The sequence below is a fragment of the Triticum dicoccoides genome, chromosome 6A, assembly GCF_002162155.2.
Source record: "Triticum dicoccoides isolate Atlit2015 ecotype Zavitan chromosome 6A, WEW_v2.0, whole genome shotgun sequence".
Taxonomy (NCBI): Eukaryota; Viridiplantae; Streptophyta; class Magnoliopsida; order Poales; family Poaceae; genus Triticum; species Triticum dicoccoides.
The window spans coordinates 462274121-462295404 of record NC_041390.1 but is presented as its reverse complement, the minus strand read 5'-3'; the positions used below and the strand labels follow the sequence as shown (position 1 = coordinate 462295404).

General features: G+C 49.6%; 1 protein-coding gene and 1 pseudogene across 1 annotated transcript; one reads left to right on the top strand and one right to left on the bottom strand.

The window, feature by feature from the left end:
- The first annotated feature begins 1850 nt into the window (after positions 1 to 1850).
- On the top strand, positions 1851 to 3358 carry LOC119317287 (salt tolerance receptor-like cytoplasmic kinase 1). The gene is made up of 2 exons (XM_037591712.1): positions 1851 to 2405; positions 2519 to 3358. Exons 1-2 carry the CDS (start codon positions 2030 to 2032, stop codon positions 3208 to 3210), a joined length of 1068 nt encoding a protein of 355 aa, XP_037447609.1. The 5' UTR covers positions 1851 to 2029; the 3' UTR covers positions 3211 to 3358.
- An 11348-nt stretch (positions 3359 to 14706) lies between these two features.
- On the bottom strand, positions 14707 to 21039 carry LOC119317285 (annotated as a pseudogene).
- Positions 21040 to 21284: the final 245 nt, after the last annotated feature.

The window sequence follows — 21284 nt, the reverse complement described above, 5'->3', positions numbered from 1 at the left end:
GGAAGGATGTGGAGCATACTTTTGGTGTGCTTCAATCTTGATGGGGTATCGTTCGATACCCTGCATTGCCATGGAGCACCGAAAAGTTTTGGGAGGTGATGATCACTTGTGTGATCATGCACAACATGATCATGGAGGATGAGCGTGATGACAACATTTACGACTAAGGGTTTGATTTTCAGGGTGAAAATGTTGAGCTTGAGCACCAAGAACCGGCAACGTTTGAACAGTTTGTCCAATTTTATCGTGAAATGCGTGATTGGCATACTCATATGCAGCTCCAGGATGACTTGGTTAAGAACATGTGGACTCACATTGACAACCTGTAGATGTATTGGTTTACTTATTGTTCATCTATTCAAGACAATTTTGATTGGGTTGTAAAACTATTTGATTGTGTTCTTATTTGGACGTGAAACTATTTGCTTGTAAAACTATTTGCAATGTTTGATTTATTTGGTTACAATGTGCATAATTCATAAAATTTGACAATAACGGACCAAATGCGACTGCGCGTTGGGTGCACGGCCGACGCATCCGAAAAAACGAACGGACGCCGTCTCATTGTCTTACGAAACGGACAAAATCTGGACAGAACGATCGTCCGTTTGGAGTCGTGTGATTGTGTGTTGGAATTTGCCTTAAGCCTCCGAGCTCTTCCACAGTCATGGATCTGTGCCTTGCCTAGTCAACATCTGAAGCGCGTGCTCGGGCCCGTGCTTGGTCTAGCGGTGTTCATACATAGTCCTTCCGTCTCTTTTTAGTCTACATATAAAATTTGGTCAAAGTCAAACTTTATAAAGTTTGACTAACTTTGTTAAAAAAATATCAAGATCTACTATACTAAAACTATATGGTGTGAAAATTAATTTCATGATGCATCTAACAATATTGATTTCATGTTATGAGTCCTGGTGTTCTTTTCTATAAACTTAGTCAAAGTTGATTAAGTTTCACTTTGACCAAATTTTATATGCAGACTAAAAAGAAACGAAGGAAGTACATACAGGCGTATGCCCATCGTTTCCGAAAACTGAAATGTCGTATAATTTTAACACAGTAGTCGTTGGGCAGGATAAGATGCAATGCATAGTGCAGTGCTCCACTGTGAAAAAGCAGAAATCCATGGACAGTAGTACGTAGCAGAATCTGCATTAATCCAGGGGCCGGCCCTCGGGTGCGCAGTAAATCCATCGACAGCGCAGTAAACCAGTAGTATCTGGCCAGTGGGTTCACAGTGCCATGTGGCCGCACAACGGCATGTAAATGTACTGTACTTACCTTTTGCAGCGCAGTAAGCAAGCACGTCCGCTGAAAGTCGAATTCCCATTGGCCGTTGCTCTTGTCTGCTCCACAACTCGGACATCTCCCTTTGGGATTTCATACAGTACCATAAGCGCACTTGCCCTGGGATCCCATTGGAAATGCTTTGTTAATGAAACAGGCCATTACACTACACGAGGAAAAGGTCCCGCCACTTGGTGCCGGTTCGCCGGTAGGACGTCACGCTCCGTGCATCCGATCTAGTAGTAGTGCGTGCGTGCCCACTGCTGACAGATGGAAATACCTGTCGAAAAATTAAGGGACCTCCCTCGCTGCACCTCTCAACAGTCCAATCAGGAATTCGAGAATGTTTTCTTAATTGTTTGTGGAAAACACACCTGCCGATAAATGCAGGGGAGGAGGAGGAGTAGTGCATGACGATAGGAGTGCGCAGGACTGCACAGAGGCGCCACACATCTCAAAGCGGCCTGAGCCTTCCTTTACGCGCAATGATTAGTGGAGCCCCACTCAACTGACAGCTCGCGTATATAACAACGGACTCCAGTGCCCGTTCTTTGACCCGGCCCCTCTCGCGCGCGCAGGCATCTCCCGAGCGCGGCCAGAGAGAAAAATACGCACTCCCACCTAGCAACAACAGCGACGGGAAGAGAGCCTTCTCGATCTATTCCAGTAGCTAGCTATCTCCATCAACGACGCTCCTCGGGCACGCACGGTGTGTGTGTGGTGTGTTGCCGCGGCGCGCGGAATGTTGCCCGGGTGCGGGCTGTTGGATTGCCTCCGCCGCGGCGAGCGCGACACGCATGACGCCGGCCGGACGGACTCCCGCGTCTCGGCCGACCCGGGCGGCGGGTCGGCGTCGTCGGCCGGGAAGAGCGGGCGGGCGAGGCGGCTCGAGTGGGCCGAGGTCGAGTCGGTCACGGGCGGCTTCTCGTCCCGCGTGATCGGCCAGGGCGGCTTCAGCACCGTGTACCTGGCGTCGCTCACCTCCTCCCGCCTCGGCGCCGTCAAGGTGCAGCGGAGCAGCGAGCGCCTCCACCGCGTCTTCCGCCAGGAGCTCGACGTGCTCCTGTCCGTGCGCCATCCCCACATCGTCCGCCTCCTCGGCTACTGCGACGAACGAGGTACACACCCACCACGATCGGTGTCCGTTTCTTGGTCAACCCATCCACATTTCTACGAACGAGGCAATGGAGTTCTGGCTGGAGCGCTGATCTTGATTCTTTCCCGCGTGCAGAGGAGGGCGTCTTGGTGTTCGAGTACGCCCCCAACGGCGACCTGCACGAGAGGCTCCACCGGAGCGGCCAGAAGCGGGCGGCGCTGCCGTGGGCGCGGCGGATGGCCGCCGCGTTCCAGGTGGCGATGGCGCTGGAGTACCTCCACGAGAGCCAGGACCCCGCGGTCATCCACGGCGACGTCAAGGCGTCCAACGTCCTGCTCGACGCCAACATGGACGTCAAGCTCTGCGACTTCGGCTTCGCGCACGTCGGCTTCTCCGCCGCGGTCCTCCCGGCCGCGGCCAGGGCGTCAGCGCGCCACGTCATGGGCTCCCCGGGGTACGTGGACCCGCACTTCCTCCGCTCCGGCGTGGCCACCAAGAAGAGCGACGTGTACAGCTTCGGGGTGCTGCTGCTGGAGCTGGTGACCGGGCGGGAGGCCATCTGCGCGGACACGGGGTGCCGGCTCACGGTCGCCGTGGCGCCCGTGGTCAGCGAGGGGAAGGTGGCCGACGTGGTGGACAGGAGGTTGGGAGACGCGTACGATCGCGAGGAGGCCGTGACCGTGGCGGCGCTCGCGCTGCAGTGCATCAACGTCAGCTCCGGGCTCCGGCCGTCCATGACGGACGTGGTGCGCGTTCTCCAGGAGAAGACGTCGGCGTTGATCTCCGCCGTTGGACCTAAGCCGGCCAGCAAGATGGTGGTTTCGTAAAGGTTTAGTACGTACGTAGGGTGTAAATGCTTAGGTAGGGCACACAACCTTTTCTCACTTTGTTATTTATTGTATAAGTGGATCAGTTAGTAGTTGAACAATCGAGTCCCGTACAATTTTTGTGATGTCATGGATGGGGTTGCAGGCAGGTAGTGGCTCGTTAATCTAATCCGCCTGTAGATCTTACGCAGTTGTTTTTGAGATAATATACATGGAGTACGCGCTTAAGCTAATACAAACACGCATGTGATCTTCCGGGTACTTTGAGACGAGTTTACTGCTGAGGAAATCAAAGCCGATCTTCAACGGATCCCGCCATTCACTGCGCTTAGCGAATGCATGTGATCCACCATGGTCAGAAATGTTGTTTACTCATCTTTGGAGCTCTGGATGCACGTCCATGCATGCACTCCCCTCGTCCCCCGCTGATCTAAGAGCATCTACGGCCACGATGGTCAAATCCAGTCCCTCAAACGCCTGCAGACGCGTTTGGATGCGTCTGTGGACACTGATTGGGCACGCCTTATTTGTTGGCTTGTACACCCGCGTCCTTCACATCTGAAACCTCAAAATCATACAAAGCATGCAACACTAGGAAAAAAAGATCATCACATGCAATCCATTAGATCACCATTTCATCGCTGGACAAAAGGAGCATAGTTAGTTGGAGCTCAATGGCGAACAATGCAAATTCATACTAAAAACTAATTAAAATATAAGCACAAGGGTGAAGGATGGAGGAAATCACCATTTCCAAGCCGAAATCTTCCCCTTCCGGTCATTGGCGCGGCTGTGCCCCTCCTTCACGTTGGCGTCGGTGTGAGGAGGCACGTTGTCGTCGAAGCTGGAGGTGGAGCCGTCCATTATATCCGAGTCGGGGCTGCACCTCATGCCCTACAGCCTGCGGAGCAGGCAGTCCTGCTCCTTTGCATGGCGGGCTGCCTTCGCCTTCGCCGCCGCCTCCTTGGTTGCTTCGCGCTCCGACAACTCGATGGCGAGTCGGAGCGCCTTGTCATTTTTACGGCGGAGGCGCCACGCATCCGTCTCCATCGTCGTGAGAGAGCGGCGGAGGACAGACACGAGGAGCGCTGCCTCGGGATCGACTAGCGTGCTCACGCGTGGACATCGACTCGGACGCCGCTGCCCTCTGCCTAGCCCGCCGCCGCTCGCGCCGGGCTGTTGTGCCTCCGACTCGGGCGTTCGAGTGTGCACCGGCCCCGGCGCAGGTATGAGGACCCGGCGGTGGCCGGGTACCACCTCCGGAGCAGAGGGTGGTGGTGGTGGACGGCGTACCTGGAGGGTGTAGCAGAGTGGCCGGAGCTACGTGTTGTGCGGGATGGGCCGGAGACGTCGCCGACGCTGTGTCGACGGGCGTCAGGCAGAAACGAAGTGGATCCGCCGTTGCCAGATCTGCCTTGGACGACGATCGAACACCTCAATGTGATGCGGAGGGCGACCTTCTCCACTTTGTTGGGCTCCGCTTCACGCAGAAGGCTAGCCCAGTCGTCGTCGGAGCCGGAGTCCCCACCGGAGGCAGCGCTCCTTCGGCCGCCAACCATCAGATGCGTTTGGAGGCACAACACAACAAACTTCCCTCCCATCTCTTGTTTTTTTTTTGTTGCTCATGAACCTTGAACTTGTGGTTGATGGTATGCTTTATAATATAAAATGAAGGAAAACCCTTCTTCGTTAATCGGATGCGTTTAGAGGGGATCGAAAATGGAGCGGACGGAGATGAGAGGGAAGTGGAGTTCGGGTTGACTGCGGTCTAGGGTTTTCCTGATGGGGATATTTGTGGGGAGGCGTGGGGTAGGCTGGGCCAAGCCGACGTGACGAGCACGTCCGGGCGTCCCATATCCACCTCATATTTGGGCTAGATATAAGTGGTGTCGGACTGACGTTTGAGACCCGTTTAAGGCTCTCGGATGGGTCAATTTTTTGTGACCGGTCAGTCCGTCCGGATGTTTGAGACGGATTTAGAGCGCCCGATTGTATATGCTCTAATGACATGTATCATCTCGCTGTTTGACGCCATGCCACCACTTCATTCGTCGTGACCAAGTGGTCAACTTGGTAAGCTATCAACAAAAATATTGCAATCACTTCATTCGTCGTGGCAGCAGAGTCATTTCATGTTTCTCCACGGTGGTTCAGTTTATTATTCTCCCTCTTTTCTGCTTGGATGATTTCAAGCAGGAGTGTGAGCAAATGAGCAACGTAGGCGCACGAGTGTGCACGCGGCTCTCGTGCCGTGGATGTGTTTTTTTTAAAAAAGGGGGATTCCCAGGCCTCTGCATCAGAACGATACATACGGCCATCTTATTAACCAAATAAAGAAGTACCAACATGGTTCCAAAGGTTTCCAAAAGTAAAAAAAAAAAGTACAGAAAGCTCACACAGAGCCAAATAAAGGCTAGAAACATCAACTAGCCAAGACAAGATGCCACAACCGGCCGGCTCAAACTAGATAGGGAAACTAAGTACCTATCCTATTACATGACCGCCATCCAAACCGGTTGAAGATATCCCGAGCTACCATCTCCTAGCGGAAAGATCCAGTAACCAAATGCTCCCTGGCCTCTGTCTGGGTGAGTAGCGACCGCGAACGGATCAGTGCCGTAGTTCGGAATATGACCTGCAAAAAATGTATACATGATATTCTGTTAAAGACCAAATCATTTCTGCAAGTCCAGATAGTCCACAGCAAAGCACAAACTCCAACCCGAATATGTCTCGCTAAACCAGGCTCAATCCCATTAAGCCAAGTCCCAAATAACGCATTAACAGAAGTCGGTGGATTGATATTAAAAACAATGTGGAATGTCTGCCAAAGTACCTTGGCCAACGGGCAATCAAAAAAGAGGTGTTTGATAGTCTCATCCCGATCGCAGAAACTACACCTAGTAGGTCCTGTCCAATTACGCTTTATCAAGTTGTCCTTAGTTAAAATAACTTGTTTATGGACAAACCACATAAACACTTTTATTTTCAAAGGAACTTTGACATCCCAAACATGCTTAGACGTAGGAATGGAGTTCGAATTAATAACATCAATATACATTGATTTAACCGTGAATACTCCAGACTTAGTCAGTTTCTAGCGTAATTCATTGGGTTGTTGGGAAAGCTGGACGTCCATCAGTCTCCTAACTAGACGGAGCCATTCTTCCCAACGGTTGCCCGCTAGCGTTCGTCGGAACTGGATATTAAGGGGGGTAGACTGAAAGACCGATGCGACGAATACCTCACGTCGTTGAACAATGCGGTACAAAGACGGATATTGGATGGTCAGGGGTGTCTCGCCAAGCCAAGTATCCTCCCAGAAACGTGTACTCGAGCCGTTTACAATAACAAACTTCGTCCTATTAAATAAGGCCTGTTTGACTTTCATTAGGCCTTTCCAGAAAGGCGAATTGGTCGGCCTGACTGTAACCTGGGACAAAGTTTTTGTCTGGAGGTACTTGCTGCGAAGGATTTGAGCCCACATAGCATCAGTCTCGGATGAGAGCTTCCACAGCCACTTGCTAAGAAGGCATTTATTCTTAACTTCTAGATTCTTGATACCTAGACCCCCTTGGTCTTTCGGTCTACAGATGATATCCCATTTAGCAAGCCGATATTTTCTTTTAAGCTCATCACCCTGCCAAAAGAAACGCGATCGATAGAAGTCCAGTCTCTTCCTAACACCAACTGGGACCTCAAAGAACGATAGGAGAAACATTGGTATGCTCGTGAGCACCGAATTAATCAGGATTAATCGGCCTCCGTATGACATGAGCTTACCCTTCCAGCAGCTCAGTTTCTTCTCAAATCGGTCCTCGATGCACTTCCACTCTCTGTTTGTCAGCCTACGATGGTGGATTGGAATCCCCAGGTAGGAGAAGGGTAACTCTCCCAACTCGCACCCAAACAATTGCCTATAAGCATCCTGTTCATCTTTGGCCCTACCAAAACAGAACAGCTCGCTCTTATGAAAGTTAATCTTTAACCCGGTCAATTGTTCGAAAAGGCATAACACAAGCTTCATATTTCTAGCCTTGGCCAAGTCATACTCCATGAAGATGATTGTATCATCAGCGTACTAAAGGATGGATACAGCTCCATCAATAAGATGAGGTACCAATCCACCTACTTGACCATTTTCCTTAGCCCTTCCTATCAAGATTGCTAACATATCCACCACAATGTTAAACAAGATAGGGGACATCGGATCTCCTTGTCTGAGGCCTTTATGTGTCTGGAAGTAATGACCTATGTCATCATTAACTTTAATTCCCACACTACCTTTTTGCATAAATGATTCAACCTGTCGGCGCCAGGCTTCATCAAAACCTTTCATACGCAATGACTGTTGGAGGAATGACCATTTGACCTTATCGTACGCTTTCTCGAAATCCACCTTAAAAATTACTCCATCTATTTTTTTGGAATGGATTTCATGGAGTGTTTCATGCAGGACGACCACCCCTTCAAGGATATTTCTGTCCGGCATGAAAGCAGTTTGGGACTGTTGCACCACAGAATGCGCAATCTGTGTGAGTCTGTTAGTCACGACCTTGGTGAAAATTTTGAAACTAATATTGAGGAGACAGATCGACCTGAATTGCTCAACTATCACAGCATCCGTCTTCTTAGGAAGCAGTGTGATAGTCCCAAAATTCAAGTGAAATAATTGAAGTTGTCCGGAGAACAGATCATGGAACATAGGTAGTAAATCTCCCTTAATAATGTGCCAGCACTTTTTATAGAACTCTGCCGGGAATCCATCCGGTCCGGGAGCCTTGTTGTTTTTCATCTGTGCAATAGCATCAAAAACCTCCTTCTCCGAAAACGGGGCAACCAGAATATCATTATCAGCAGCTGATAGCTGAGGTACGTCCTCAGTTCTGGACTCATCGAGGGACACACAATTATCCTCCGGAGGTCCAAATAACTGCTTATAATAGTCGGTAATATATGTTTTTAGGTTATCCTGACCTAAAATAGTGCCCTCGTCTTGCTCAAGCTGAAAGATACACTTCTTTCTGTGCTTGCCATTAGCTATCAAATGGAAGAACTGAGTGTTCGCATTCCCTTGGACCACTTTGCGGACTTTGGCACGCAAAGCCCACTTCAATGCTTCTTCGCGAAGCAGTTCTTTCAGCCTCTTTTCCGCCTCATTTTTAACATGAAGCTGAGCTGGCGACAAGATATTGACTTCGGCTTGTATGTCCAGGGCTTGTATAAGAGTAAGGAGTCTATCCTTTTCAATCTTATACACACCACTGAGGTGCTTAGTCCAACCCCGTAAGAAACTTCTTAAATGCCTAATCTTATTCTGCCAACGCTCTATCGCATTCTTGCCTCCTACACCTCTATCCCATTCCCTGGCGATCAAGTCCAAGAACCCCTCACGTTCAAACCAAGACATCTCGAAGGAGAAGGTATTCTTGTTACCCTCATGGTTCGGCTCCCTTGAGTCCACGAACAATGGGGTGTGATCAGATATTCCCCTCGAAAGAGCTTGCACTATTTTTCATAGGTTGGGTTTGGTAGAGCATTAGCCCAGGTGAACTTTCTCCAAGAAAGCTCTATCTCTCTCAGATCCAAGCTTTCAAAAATGGTATTGAACATAAACGACCATCTGCCGTCAAAGTTATCATTGTTCTTCTCCTCTCTCTCCTCCTGATGATATTGAAATCACCTCCAACTAAAATTGGAAGCTGTTCTGACCCACAGATTCGAACAAGGTCCGCCAGAAACTCCGCTTTAAGTTCAGGCTGTGCGGCACCATAAACCGCCACCAAAGCCCAGTTAAAATCATCTACCCTAGACCTGACTCGAAACTTGACCGCGAAGTCTCCCATCACGACACTTCGGACTTCAAGCTACTCGCATCTCACACCTAGTAAGATACCACCCGATCTTCCTCGCGGAGGGAGGCAATGCCAATCGAAATCAATACCACCCACAAGAGAAGAGAGAAACTGGGGCGCAAAGTTATCTCTACCCGTCTTCGATAGAGCAACAAAATCTAACCTCTGCTCTAGAGCTGCCTCAGCTAGGAATCTTCTTTTAGCCAAGTCCTTCAGACCTCTGCTATTCCAAAAAATTCCTCTCATAGTTCATCATCGATTTTTTAGTAACTCGGATCCTAGCACTCCTACGAACTGCGGAATCTGGATAGATCTTCCGTTTCCACTTACGCTTAGGTTTACTAGGCTCAGTCACCCGGTCCTCATAACCGGGTTCACATATATTGCTAGCCTCCTTCTCTAGGGGTACATCATCTTCCTCAGAATCATGATTGGGGGGTGCTAGATCCGCACACAGATTATCAAGCACTCTAACCCCTAACGCATCAATCTCATCATCATTCATAGGTTTAACTGCTGCAAGATTATGAATAACCTCTAAGGCACGTTCCGCCTCCAAATCTAATAGATCATTCACCGAATTGGTAATCTCACTATCTGTATCACCTAGTGAAACTTCTAATTGGTTTGCATTATTTATAATCTCTTCATTAGAAAAATGCAATAAGAAATTAGATAAGTTGACGGACATACCAGAAGATAAAGCAGCTTCCTGAAGCTTGGCCGCCCTCATAGCGCACCGCTGCTGCATATCGTCAACCTCGGGGATGTCGAGGATGCGAGCACTCATCTGTCTCCCGACGGAGATAGGGTTCGAGATCCGCCAAACGCGACAACCTCCTCCCTAGTGAAACCTGGCACAGAGTCCCTCAAAGGGTCTACCAAGGTTACCAGAGAAGGCGTCGGCGGGCTCCCGATCCCCTCAGACGGGTGCCCCACACCAGGGCCCCCGGCCATGGGTGAGAGCGAAGAAGGGATAACGGGGGCCACCTACCCGCGCCCTCCTCCCACCCCAGCCGCCGGCTCAGACGGCTGAGCCATCGGCGAGGGAGAAGCAGTCCTCCTGACCGTCGGGGAAGAAGGAGGAACCAGGGCCTCCTGCCCCAGCACCCCCCCCAACGCAGCTGCTGCCGCGGTGGTTACCGCCACCATCGGAGTAGCAGGAGCCGAGGCCGCCTGCCTCGGGCTCCCTCTCCCAGCACCGGCTGACCCCCTCGGGGCCGGCGTCACCGACGCCACCGAGGTCGGGATGGGGATGGGAGAAGACGGGGCCACCTGCCCCGAACCCCCTCCCCCACAACTCATCGCGCACGCAGTCGCCGACACCGGAGTCGCGTCCACGTGAGGCGCCGGGGCAAGAGAAGCACCCTCCGGCCTCCTCACCGTAGCCCCGACCAAAGTCCTCGTCGGCCATCCAGCAGACAAGCAATCATCCCCCTCGAACTCCAACGGAGGGAGCGTGTGCTCAAGGTAATCATCAGAATCTACCCGGTCACTCCATAGTCTGGGAGGTGCCGAGGCTGGCTCAAAGGACCCAAAACGCAGAGTAGTCATGGGCACCGCTGGTGATGCTGCAGGCTCAACCCCGGTCCCATCCCCAGGCGACTGAGCTGGGTGAGAACCGTTAGACCCCTCTCGCGTGGGCTCATCTGACGATGACCCCTTGGCCCCCGTATTGCCATCTCTGTTGTGCATGTCAACATCGTTACGATTAACCGCATCAGCAAATAGATCAGTGTCCTCGAACTCGATCTCAAGCGGGAACACCTCTCCCCTATAGGGCCAGTTGACCTTATCAGGCACGAACTCAATATCCAGAACACTCACTAAAATCCGGGCCACCCCATGGGCACGTGTGAAAGCCATATTCACTTTTTCTGTCTTCCCAACCATGATGCCCATACTAGCCACCACTCGAGTATCCTGCAGAGGCTTAGATGGAGCCCCTAAAAACCGCAACCAGACCTGCGTGAGCGGCTTTCCCTTAGGCTCAACCTGCTTCCACTCGTGGAACTCCAGGATACACGTAGTACCGGGGACTCTACACAAGCCAAAGCTTAACAATTTCTGCAAATCCTCCACAGTAGGGAAATCAACCTTAAAAACCCTGTCCTCGATAGGCACCAATTCCCATCTAAAATCCCCGGGAACCAGCTCTTGAAGCCTCCTCACAATCTGTGTCTCAGTCATCGCGCCCTGGGTCACTTTCACAGTCCCAGTAGTCAAGCTCAGGATATCTTCCGGGACCTCTCTCGCCGCCGGGGACTCAAAAAACATGAGCTCAGCACAATAGACTCCATAAATATTCAGCGTCGGGGGCAGGTCACGCAACAACGGGCACTCCCCGGAGTCATGTGCAGGCTTGCCACACGACTCACACAGCTGGGCCACACACTCAGCAATGAAGTGGCCCTTCTCACCACAGCGGTAGCAAATCATCCTCTCATTCTTACGCGCATATTTGGACGCCCTCTCGGCATCAGACCTGTCGTTAGTCTCATCCACCGTCCCAGCCTCAGGAGCCTCAACACTGGCCAAGGCGTTCACCACCTCCATCGCCTGGGGAGGAAGCTCAGTGGCAGTATGGCCAGGCTCCACTGTAGACGCCGCAGGATCAACTGCCCGAGGCGCGGGCGGTCGGCGAAATCTCCCATGGCCCCCACTCCGACCACCACGATGGCCACGAAAGCCTCCTCTCTAACGGTTATCCGGGCCGGAGGCCCCCTCAACAAAACCACCTGCCGGGCCGAGAAACGGTCCAATGCATATGGTGATGGACAGCACCGAGGATCTTCTTCTACGGGAGGAGGTCGTGGATATGCCTGGCAAAGCGACGGGTTGGCTGAGTGCCGTGGATGTGTGGATTATAAAAGGAGAGAGGCGTGTAAAGCGCCGAGGCACGAAAATGACTAAGTCACACGAAAATTCGTGGATCGGTTGCTGCGGTTGACGGACACCCTAACCGACAGCCTAATGACGGCCTGGATCGGAATTAACAACGGTTGCACAAGTTATCCACGATTGAAGCCTTCGATCGAGAACAACTACGGGAAGGCGTACTAAATGTGCCGTGCGTAACAGTTCACAAACTGCCCTGGTTGATCGGTCACCTGCTGGAGAGGCGAGTTAGGTCGCATTCATACTTAAAGTGCTGGTTGCAACGCATGATGGAGATGCGTATGCGTTGCATCAACTTTGGTGAGGAGTTATGTGAGGGTATGTGCAACTAACTCTTGGCTAATCAGCTTGCTTTTGCGATACGAAAGATCAATTCCGCCGTTTGTTTTCACGTGCTAATCAGTTTGTGATTTTATAATTCGAAGCACGAGAAATATACCGAGTGAAGCGAACGTGTGGCTGGTGTGTTCTGCACCCTACGATTCACAGCGGGAGCGCTGCTAATGCTGATGCGTCCATGCATTCACACAGACGCCACGCTCTAGCCGTCGTCGCGCACTGCTGAGTATTATGTTTAGTTAGAAAATACTACCTTCGTGCTGGTTTTTTTCAAAAAGAAGGAATACCTCCGGCCTTTGCACCTCTGGTGTACACGGCCATCTTCGTTCTGATTTATTGGTCCTCATTATATTGTGTGCTAAATTTTAATCATAAATTTAATTAATAAAATATTAATGCATGTCATAAAAAATCATTCATGTATCATTGAAAACTATGTTCAAATATCAATCCAACGATTGCATCGACCCACGCTCCCCCGCCCATCGGGGCATAGCGACATGGCTCGCGGTCCCCACCGTCGCTTCGAGGTCTTCTCATCGTCGCCCCGACCCACCTGCTGCCGCTGCGTCGCCCCTTCGGGCCGTAGCGTCGTGGCCAGTGATCCACTCCGCCATCCCAGCGTGTCGACTTTACGTGGTATGAGCCGCGCCGCCTGTCCATCCCCTTCGTCTTCGTTCAGTGCCAACTTGTCGCCAGCGTCGCCGTTATCTTTCCCGACCACTTCATCTACTCCGACCACCGTTCGCGACATCTGCCCCTCGCCGCTTGGCACCACAACCATCGTCGAGTTCTTCTCTGCTAGCCCCTCCGACTCCTCGACATGGCGTACAGTTCGTGCAGGTCCCTCGTCTACGCATGCTCGGTGCTGGCAACACCGACGCGTGCTTTCGTGCACGACATGTCCCCGGGCCTGGCAAGCCTGGAGCGGCGCTTCGTCAACTTCGTCTTCGTCTGTCTACGCATGTCCGGTGCTGACAACACCGATGCGTGCCTTCGTCCATGATGTGTCCTCGGGCTTAACAAACCCAGTGTGACGCGTCGTCAACAACGTCTTCTTCCCGACGCACTACTACTTCAACATCACTACGCCCATGACTAACTCGGCGCCTCCTTACGTCCGCGGCTTCACGGCGACTTCCTCGACACCGGCTATCCCGACTCGACATCGACCACGGCGCACTACACGCGACTACCTCGACCACGGCTACACCACCCACGCTCTCAGCTACCTCGACAAATGTCATAAAGGGCTACCGCTTTGCTTGAGCAGCCACGTCGGTTTCCACCACAGCCACGCCTTCGGCGATGCATCGACCGTTATAACTGTGGGGGGTGTCCGTCGGCTTGCCTTCGAATTCTTCTCCAGTCTCACCGTCTGTGTTGCTACCGTTGTGACCGCAGGGGATATTGAGTATTATGTTTCGTTAGAAAATACAAGATAGACTAGGATTTGTTTTGACTTGTCTTGTATTCTAAATTGATCATTGTAGTCCTATATATATATACACAAGGCTCAAGCAGTAAACATCAATCACACCAACGCTGGTCGCGCCTGGTAGCGGTTTTTTAATAAGAGAGAGAAAGGTCTTCAAGAAATTAATTTATGGTTTGCCTAAACTGAAAGAGTCTTGGACATTATACAGCGCAGCAGTTGGGCATACCGTGACACGGACATGTGCCGTCTAGTACACCACGTGGCGCGTTTGTACATCCTGCCTTCTGCGAGGCCAGCCAGACCGGAACTTGTAGTATAGGGTACTCGACGACAGCTGGGTTTCTGAACGGCAAAGCTGTTGAAATTCAGCATATTTCTCGCTCACAAGTCGCAAAACCACATGCAGATCAGATCGCTTCGCGCACAAAAGCCTCCCTTCTCGCTGTTCGTCCGTGCCGAGTTAGCGCGAAAACAAATGCTCGCAACGTGATCTGGGAGCAGGCATTATGCCTGGCGCTAGTAGCAGCATTTGGGCTAGCTGTTGTTGCTTGGTGCGGCCTGAAACCCTCATTTTTCTACGGTTGGCCCCTGGACATGGCGCATGTGAGATTTGGGAGCTATCGATCACTTGTGTTCTTGGTCAGTTTAAGGAGCAGCTGCTAGCGTGCTGCATTATTGGAAATATTGTTGAATGCTCAAGGGGCCGGGCTGCCCGGATCCAGTCTCAACTTGTTTATTTGTACCCATAAGAAATGGTAGATCAAAACTCTGCTGTTAAACGTGGTTTAGCCGGCATCGGTATTGTGGCGGTGGCATATGTCATAGTTCTGGAGGACGTTTTCGCGAATCAAAATTTTCCAGTAGCTATATGGAGTATTATTTGACATCAAATCATTGAGTAATCTTAACTCAACATAATTGAGCAACAGCAAACTGGGCCTTACTTAGTAAGAAGTTCTAGTTTAGTTTCAAAGGTTTCTCGTTCTTCTAGGCAAACACCTAAGGGTGTTCTCCTGAATCGTAGTATTAAATTGTCAAATCTTCGAGGAATCACAACACTCAACGGAAAACAGGTTACACACTCACACAATCCAATTTTGCAATCGAACACAAATATATAGGGTACGTAGCATTTATGTGGTTTGCAGTCCATTTGCTTTTGTTCATCTAGCGCAGCTTCTCTTGGCTATTTGCTCGTGGTCTCTTTCTCCGAGTTGTTTCTTCCATCATCTCCTCAGGCCGAGCAGTCCAAGGAGTAGAAGTATGTAGTTCGTGTTGAAAACATGTCTCAACATCCTGATTTTACTGTCGTCCCATGGCGGGTATCTGAACATGAACTCGATTAGGAAGCTTCTCTTGAACACTGCCTTTTTGTTACTGAAAAGCTCAAAGCTGTATTTGCCATGGTACTGTCCAAACCCGCTTTGCCCAACGCCACCGAACGGGAGGCCTTCTACTGCGTACTGCAACAACATACTAGTCAAGATTAGGTCAATCTCAACAGTAAAAAGAATGAGAACACTTCAAAGATTTATGCTGCGAAAACGCGTGTAGTTTGGAGGAATGAGGTGGATAAGTTTGCATGCCTGCACAATTGCGTCGTTGAATGTGATACTTCCAGATGATGTTTCATCTATAATCCGGTGTTTTAGCTTCTCGTTTTTGGTGAAAGCATAGATTGCCAATGGTTTTGGCATTGATGTGACAAACTTAATAGTATCTTCGATCTTCTTTACCTGAAAGCCCACATGTACATACACCATCAACTTAGTATTCCCTTCGTTCACTTTTGTAAGACCTTTTAGACATTTAAGACATCATCTAAAACAGTTCAATTTCAGCTGTCCTAAACGACTTACAAAAGTGAACAGAGGGAGTATTATAATCTGTCACATAATATTTGTCCATTCGGCATACCGTGATGATAGGGAGCAGTGGGCCGAATATCTCCTCAGTCATGATGTCAGAATCGAGTGGAGGGTTTAACAGTATGGTGGGTTCAATTGTCCTGCGCCATAGGCATAGTGGCATGAGGCACCAATTTTATCCATTTATTTTGTACATGATATATCCATAAGAAGGATGTGGACAAATGGAGGTGAACTTACAAGGTCTTTTCGTTTACTGATCCCCCGTGCACCACTGAACATGCCACCCTATCATCATCCAAAAAGTTGCTTAACCTCCGGAAGTGCTTTGCGTTCAAGATCCTGGCCATGCACTCTGGTGTAGTGGTAAATCTCTTGACCGTTGATTTCAGTAGCTCAATCTTCAAAGAGACAAAAATTACTGCATGCTCAAGAAGCAGTCGGAAGATATATGTAGTGTATATGCCATGAGCTTGTATAGTATTGTAGTTAACTGGATATTAGAGTGGACCATACCAGAATAGGAGCAAATTTCTCCTCTACCAGGATGTAGTCAATGGCAACACATGCTTGGCCGGCACATACTGACTATTTCGCTCCCGCTATTCGATTCACTGCAATCTGTATAACCCGCACATGGGGTATATAGTTAGTTCGTCATTCATTGTGACTTGTTGCAATTAAAAACATGACAAATCCCTAAGAATTACCTGCCTATCTCTCTTACTATCGAGCTGATCAACAATGCACGGACATTTCGACCCAAGTTCAAGCGCAACAGGGGTCAAGTGCTTTGCTGCTTTCGTCAAAATAAGACGCCCTACATTGGCGCTTCCTGAATAACACAAAGATCATATACATACACGTAAGAACAATAATTTGATGGGATCTTGTCTATAATGACTGCTTTTGTGAAGAAGCAAGGTGAATTTTCAAGTTTGTTGTTACCGGTGAAAAGAACTTTGTCCCATCTGTGTTCCATGAGTTGTTCTCCAACTTCCGGTCCACCTAAGATGACCTTCACAGCCTTAGGATCGAGGTACCTTGGTATATTGGCAGCAAGGAATGCGGCGGTGGACGGAGCAAGCTCGGAGGGCTTTACAACCACAACATTGCCAGCTGCTAGTGCGCCAGAGATTGGCTCCAAAGCCAAACCTGCATTACAACACAACAACATACCCACATTATGTAACTATCCTTTTGCTCAAAATGGAGACAAGATAAGGACTAATTGTGCAAAGCATGTACCCAAGAGTGTGACATACACGCTTCAAGTTTCAACCATGATCGTTAACATCACATGAATATAGTTAGATTCTCCATGAGTAAACATCAATGCGGTGTTATACTTCGGGCAGATTCTTGATGACATGGACTTGAATTCCGCATACATTCCAACGGAGAAACTATTTTGCTTCCCACAACTATTGTTAGTAAAAATAATCGACATCTCTTTGATTTAATGAATACCGGGAACACATCACCACTTAAAGCATTCATAAAAACAATGAAAGGAAAAAAAATGCATGTTGTCGTGACTACTCAAGTCATATATGACTGGATTTATGCCCAATTGAGTTTGATTACACCACGGAAAAATGGATCATTTCCAAAAAAAATGTGTGGAAGGAGTATTTCCTTTGTGATAAGGACATCGACACTACGGTTACACCCACTTTCCTATAACTATGCTTGCTAGAGTACCTAAATACAAAAACCACATAAGAGAAATTGCACACCACAACTCATGTACCAAGTACTTCCGTTTCTAGGAATTATTCATATTTTTCATGAGTTGGTGTTATGACAACATGTATGCCATATCCTTATGTTTGGCACTATCGTACATTCCTTAGGAGTACTAATGGCTTACTAAAGAGTTGCATAACCTCCAGGATCCCGCCAACCGCGAAGACGCACCGTCGGCTGTGGATACAAGCTTGCAGCGTGAGTCGTGTCAGGCAGGAGAACAACGGGAACCCGGCGGTGAAGAACCCGTCCCTGGTTGTGCAGATGCAGGTGCGTGGTGTCAGGGGGCCCATTAACCCATAACCCCCCGCGTCGCCCCCGCTCGGGCGACTCGGGCGGGACGCAACCCTAGCCGCCGGGGCTCCCCGTCCTTCTTCCCCTTCCTCCGCCGCCGCCGGAGGACGCCGCCGGCCTATGGCCCGGGGGCTGACGGCGGTGGCGGGGGCCTTCCCTCTCTCCGGCGCCATGGGGGCGGTGCGGAGCCCTGCGGTGTGTGGAGGCACGGCCGATCTGGCCTTGGTGGCGCGGCGAGCCTGCCTTCCGGCGGCGGCGCGGTGGCCGCCTCGGCCTAGGGCGGATGGTGGCGGGTGCGGCGGCTGGCCCTACTTCGGGCAGCGGCGGCGGCCGGGTCGGCGGCAATGGACCATCCGACCTCGGTTCGGCAGTGGCGGCATGGAGGGCCTGGTGGTTGGGTCGGCGCCATGTGTGGTTTGCCCTCCGGACAAATCTGATCTGGCTGGTGCGATCTGCTCAATGTGCGGCGGCTCAGATCGGCGGCGACCCATGCACACGATGCTTGATGGAGGTTCCTTGAGCGGATCCGGGTGAAAACCTAGTTCTCGGCTTGATGCCAAGACCGGCGTTGGCGGCACTCTTTTGTGTCATTACCTTCTTGAAGGCATCGCCGTGGAGAAGCTTCAGACTTCTATCCGCTACCTCCGGGGGAAACCCTAGATCAGTAGATCAGATGACGGCGGCGCGTTGGTGTCGTTTCCTCCTTGGGGGCGACATTCTTGGAGGCGTACACGGGTTCGAGGGACCAGTGGGCGGCTTGGTGGAGCGGTGCTTCATCCTGCACATTGATGACGGCGGATCTTGGCGGCGTGGTGCAGTGGAGACTTGGCGCCCGATGCGCGGTGCTGGACTCGCGCAGGAGGGGGTTGCTGTCTGGCGTCATGGTGGCGTCGATGGCAGAGTGGCCTGACAAGGTAGAAGCCTCAATATCTGCTCTAAGACGGACCAGTGGAAGATGGCGACGACGACATATGGGAGTGCGCCTGACCAGTTCATGCCCCAGACCCAGTATGTGGCTCGGTTGGGGCTTCTGGCTTTTGATGATAGGCTTAGGTGAGTGGACTGGGTATTTGGCCCAGCTAGCGCCCCTTCATCATATGGATAGGAATAGTGGCATATGATGCCAAGATGGCGGATTCAGGCATATTGTTATAATACTTTGTAAGGTCCTCGAGAATAATCAATAAAGTGGCCGCATGCATCTCCCGGATGCAGAGGCCGGGGGTCATCTTCCTTTTCTAAAAAAAAAATAACTTTTCGTTGTATTTGAGTAGTTCCATTGCCATATTAATGTAAGTTTTAATTTCTCTAGAAAAATGCGACTTTCAGGTTAGATGCAATGTTGTGTTAAAAAATGGTTAAATGCAATGCATGGTGTGAGGTCTGGACTGAGGATCAATAGACATCTTGAGTAGTAGTCAGGTTGTGAAATAAATTACCATGATGGCTCTAGTTAAAGAGGAAACCACAAAATACATTGTAACGCATGTTTACATTTTTCATACACATTGTACAATTTTCATACACATCAAGAGCATTTTGTTATACACTTTAAACATTTTTAAATATATGTTGATGCCTATTTTTTCATACATTTTCGGTACACATAAAACATTTTTATAGATGTTTAACATTTTTCCAAATATCTTTTTTTGAAAAAATCAATTCCTTGTTAAACATTTTTCACATATATGTTGAACTATTTTTCAAATGATACAAAACATTTTTTAAACTATGTGAACATTTCTCACATTGTATAAATTTGTTTAAATGGCTGAAAAATATTTTTGAAAAGCGTGAATATTTTTCAAAATGTATCGTACAATATTTTGAATGGCAAAAAACATTTTTCCTGAATTACACGAACAATTATTTTACAGTATACAATTTTGTCTAAAAATATCACATACATTATTTTAGAGACATGAACATTCTTTAAATGCCACTAACATTTATTTTATTGCTATCAATATTTTTGAGATTTACGCTAACAAAAAATTACACTGTGTTAACATTTTTTCAGATTCACAGTGAACATTTCTATAAAGTTTAAGTACATTAAGAGTTTTGAAATATATGTATTTTTTCCAAAGTAGAAAAAAATAGAAAGCAAAAAAACTCAATGAAGAAAGCACACAGAAACTACGTGTACGTACATGATTATGGACTGGCCCATATAGAGCGTCCTTGAGGAGAGACTAGCTTATGTCTTGCTGCGGACGAGACACAACCGTGCCCTGCTATGATGATCCTCCATTTCTTAGAGGGGGGCGCAGCCGATCCAACTATGCACCGACATGCTACACGGTACTTCAACTTTATTTCTTTTATTGGTCTATATATATACATATAGTAGTAATCCAATGGTATTTTTTATTTGCACCAGTATAGCCTAAATTGAAATGAACATAAATGAGATTCGTACTCAGTCAGAGAATGCTACCCATGTTGATGTAGCTACTTAGATGTGTATTGCAGTAAAGTCCCCAACTTTGGGTTTAACGACTAATATCCGTAGTGCACTTCCCCGCAAAAAATAAATATAGTCATGGTGCACACGTCGCAATTAGGAAACGAGAAAGAAAAGACAGCGCTTGTGTGGCTTGAGCAAAGAAGTCGGCGTCACCTAGTGGCAAATTCCAGCAGGAGAAGACGAGCACGACGCCGAGCGGCTCGGGCACCACCAGCGCGGTCGCCGGGAAAGAAACCAGCGGCGCCTGGGCCTACAATCAAAACAACAAGTCATGGCCTCTACAATCAAAACCAGCAGCCTGCTTACTTACTGATCAGGTTTTTCAGCGGCACCATGTGACACATGTGATAAGTAATCCAAACTTTAAAAAAAAAATCAGCGGCTGTGGCGGGAGCTTGCCTTCTCGGGGGCCGCCCATCCCTCGAGGTTTCTTAGCGTGTGATTGACGGACTTGACAAGAGCCCCGATCTGAAGACGGTGAAAGACAGAGGAAATTTACCAAATGGACGCAAGACAACCAACTTCACAAGACGCACTGAAACTGAAACTGAAACTCATGGCCAGCATGCCATGGATACAGACAGATTGCACCTGTACGGCTGTACGTACCTCGTCCCTGTAGGATTCGGCGCGGTGCTTGCCGAGGTCGTCGTGGAGCGCGTCGAAGATGTCCTCCTCCTTCTCCGCCAGGAGCCGGAGGAGCCCCTTGAGCTGCGCCCGCCTCCAGGCGAGGTCCTTGGTCCGGCCGCTCTCGTACGCCTCCTGCAGGCCGCTCAGCAGGCCGCCGAAGCCATGCTGGGGATTCTCGTGCAGGCTTCCCATGGAGACGAGAGGCGGGCGAGGTATGGCTCACGAAGTGCACGCTCGCCGGTTGATGGCCGCGGTGTCGAGATGCTCTTAGGTTGTGGAATGAAGCGCGCCCCGGACGTTGTGTTAAATAGCGTGGAGTACGCCCCAACTAAATAGAAAACGAAAAATGCCTGTACGCCTGACCGTGTGGTTGAAATGTGGCGGGCCGTTCATCAATGCGGTGGTTTATTGTCACCGTAGGCACAGTTGGATTTGCGGGGGCTGTGCGTGACAAGGTGGCCGTTAGCTTGCCTGTCCAAATTAGACATAACGTGTGCATTACTGCTGTACTAAATTGTTGTGGTGATCGT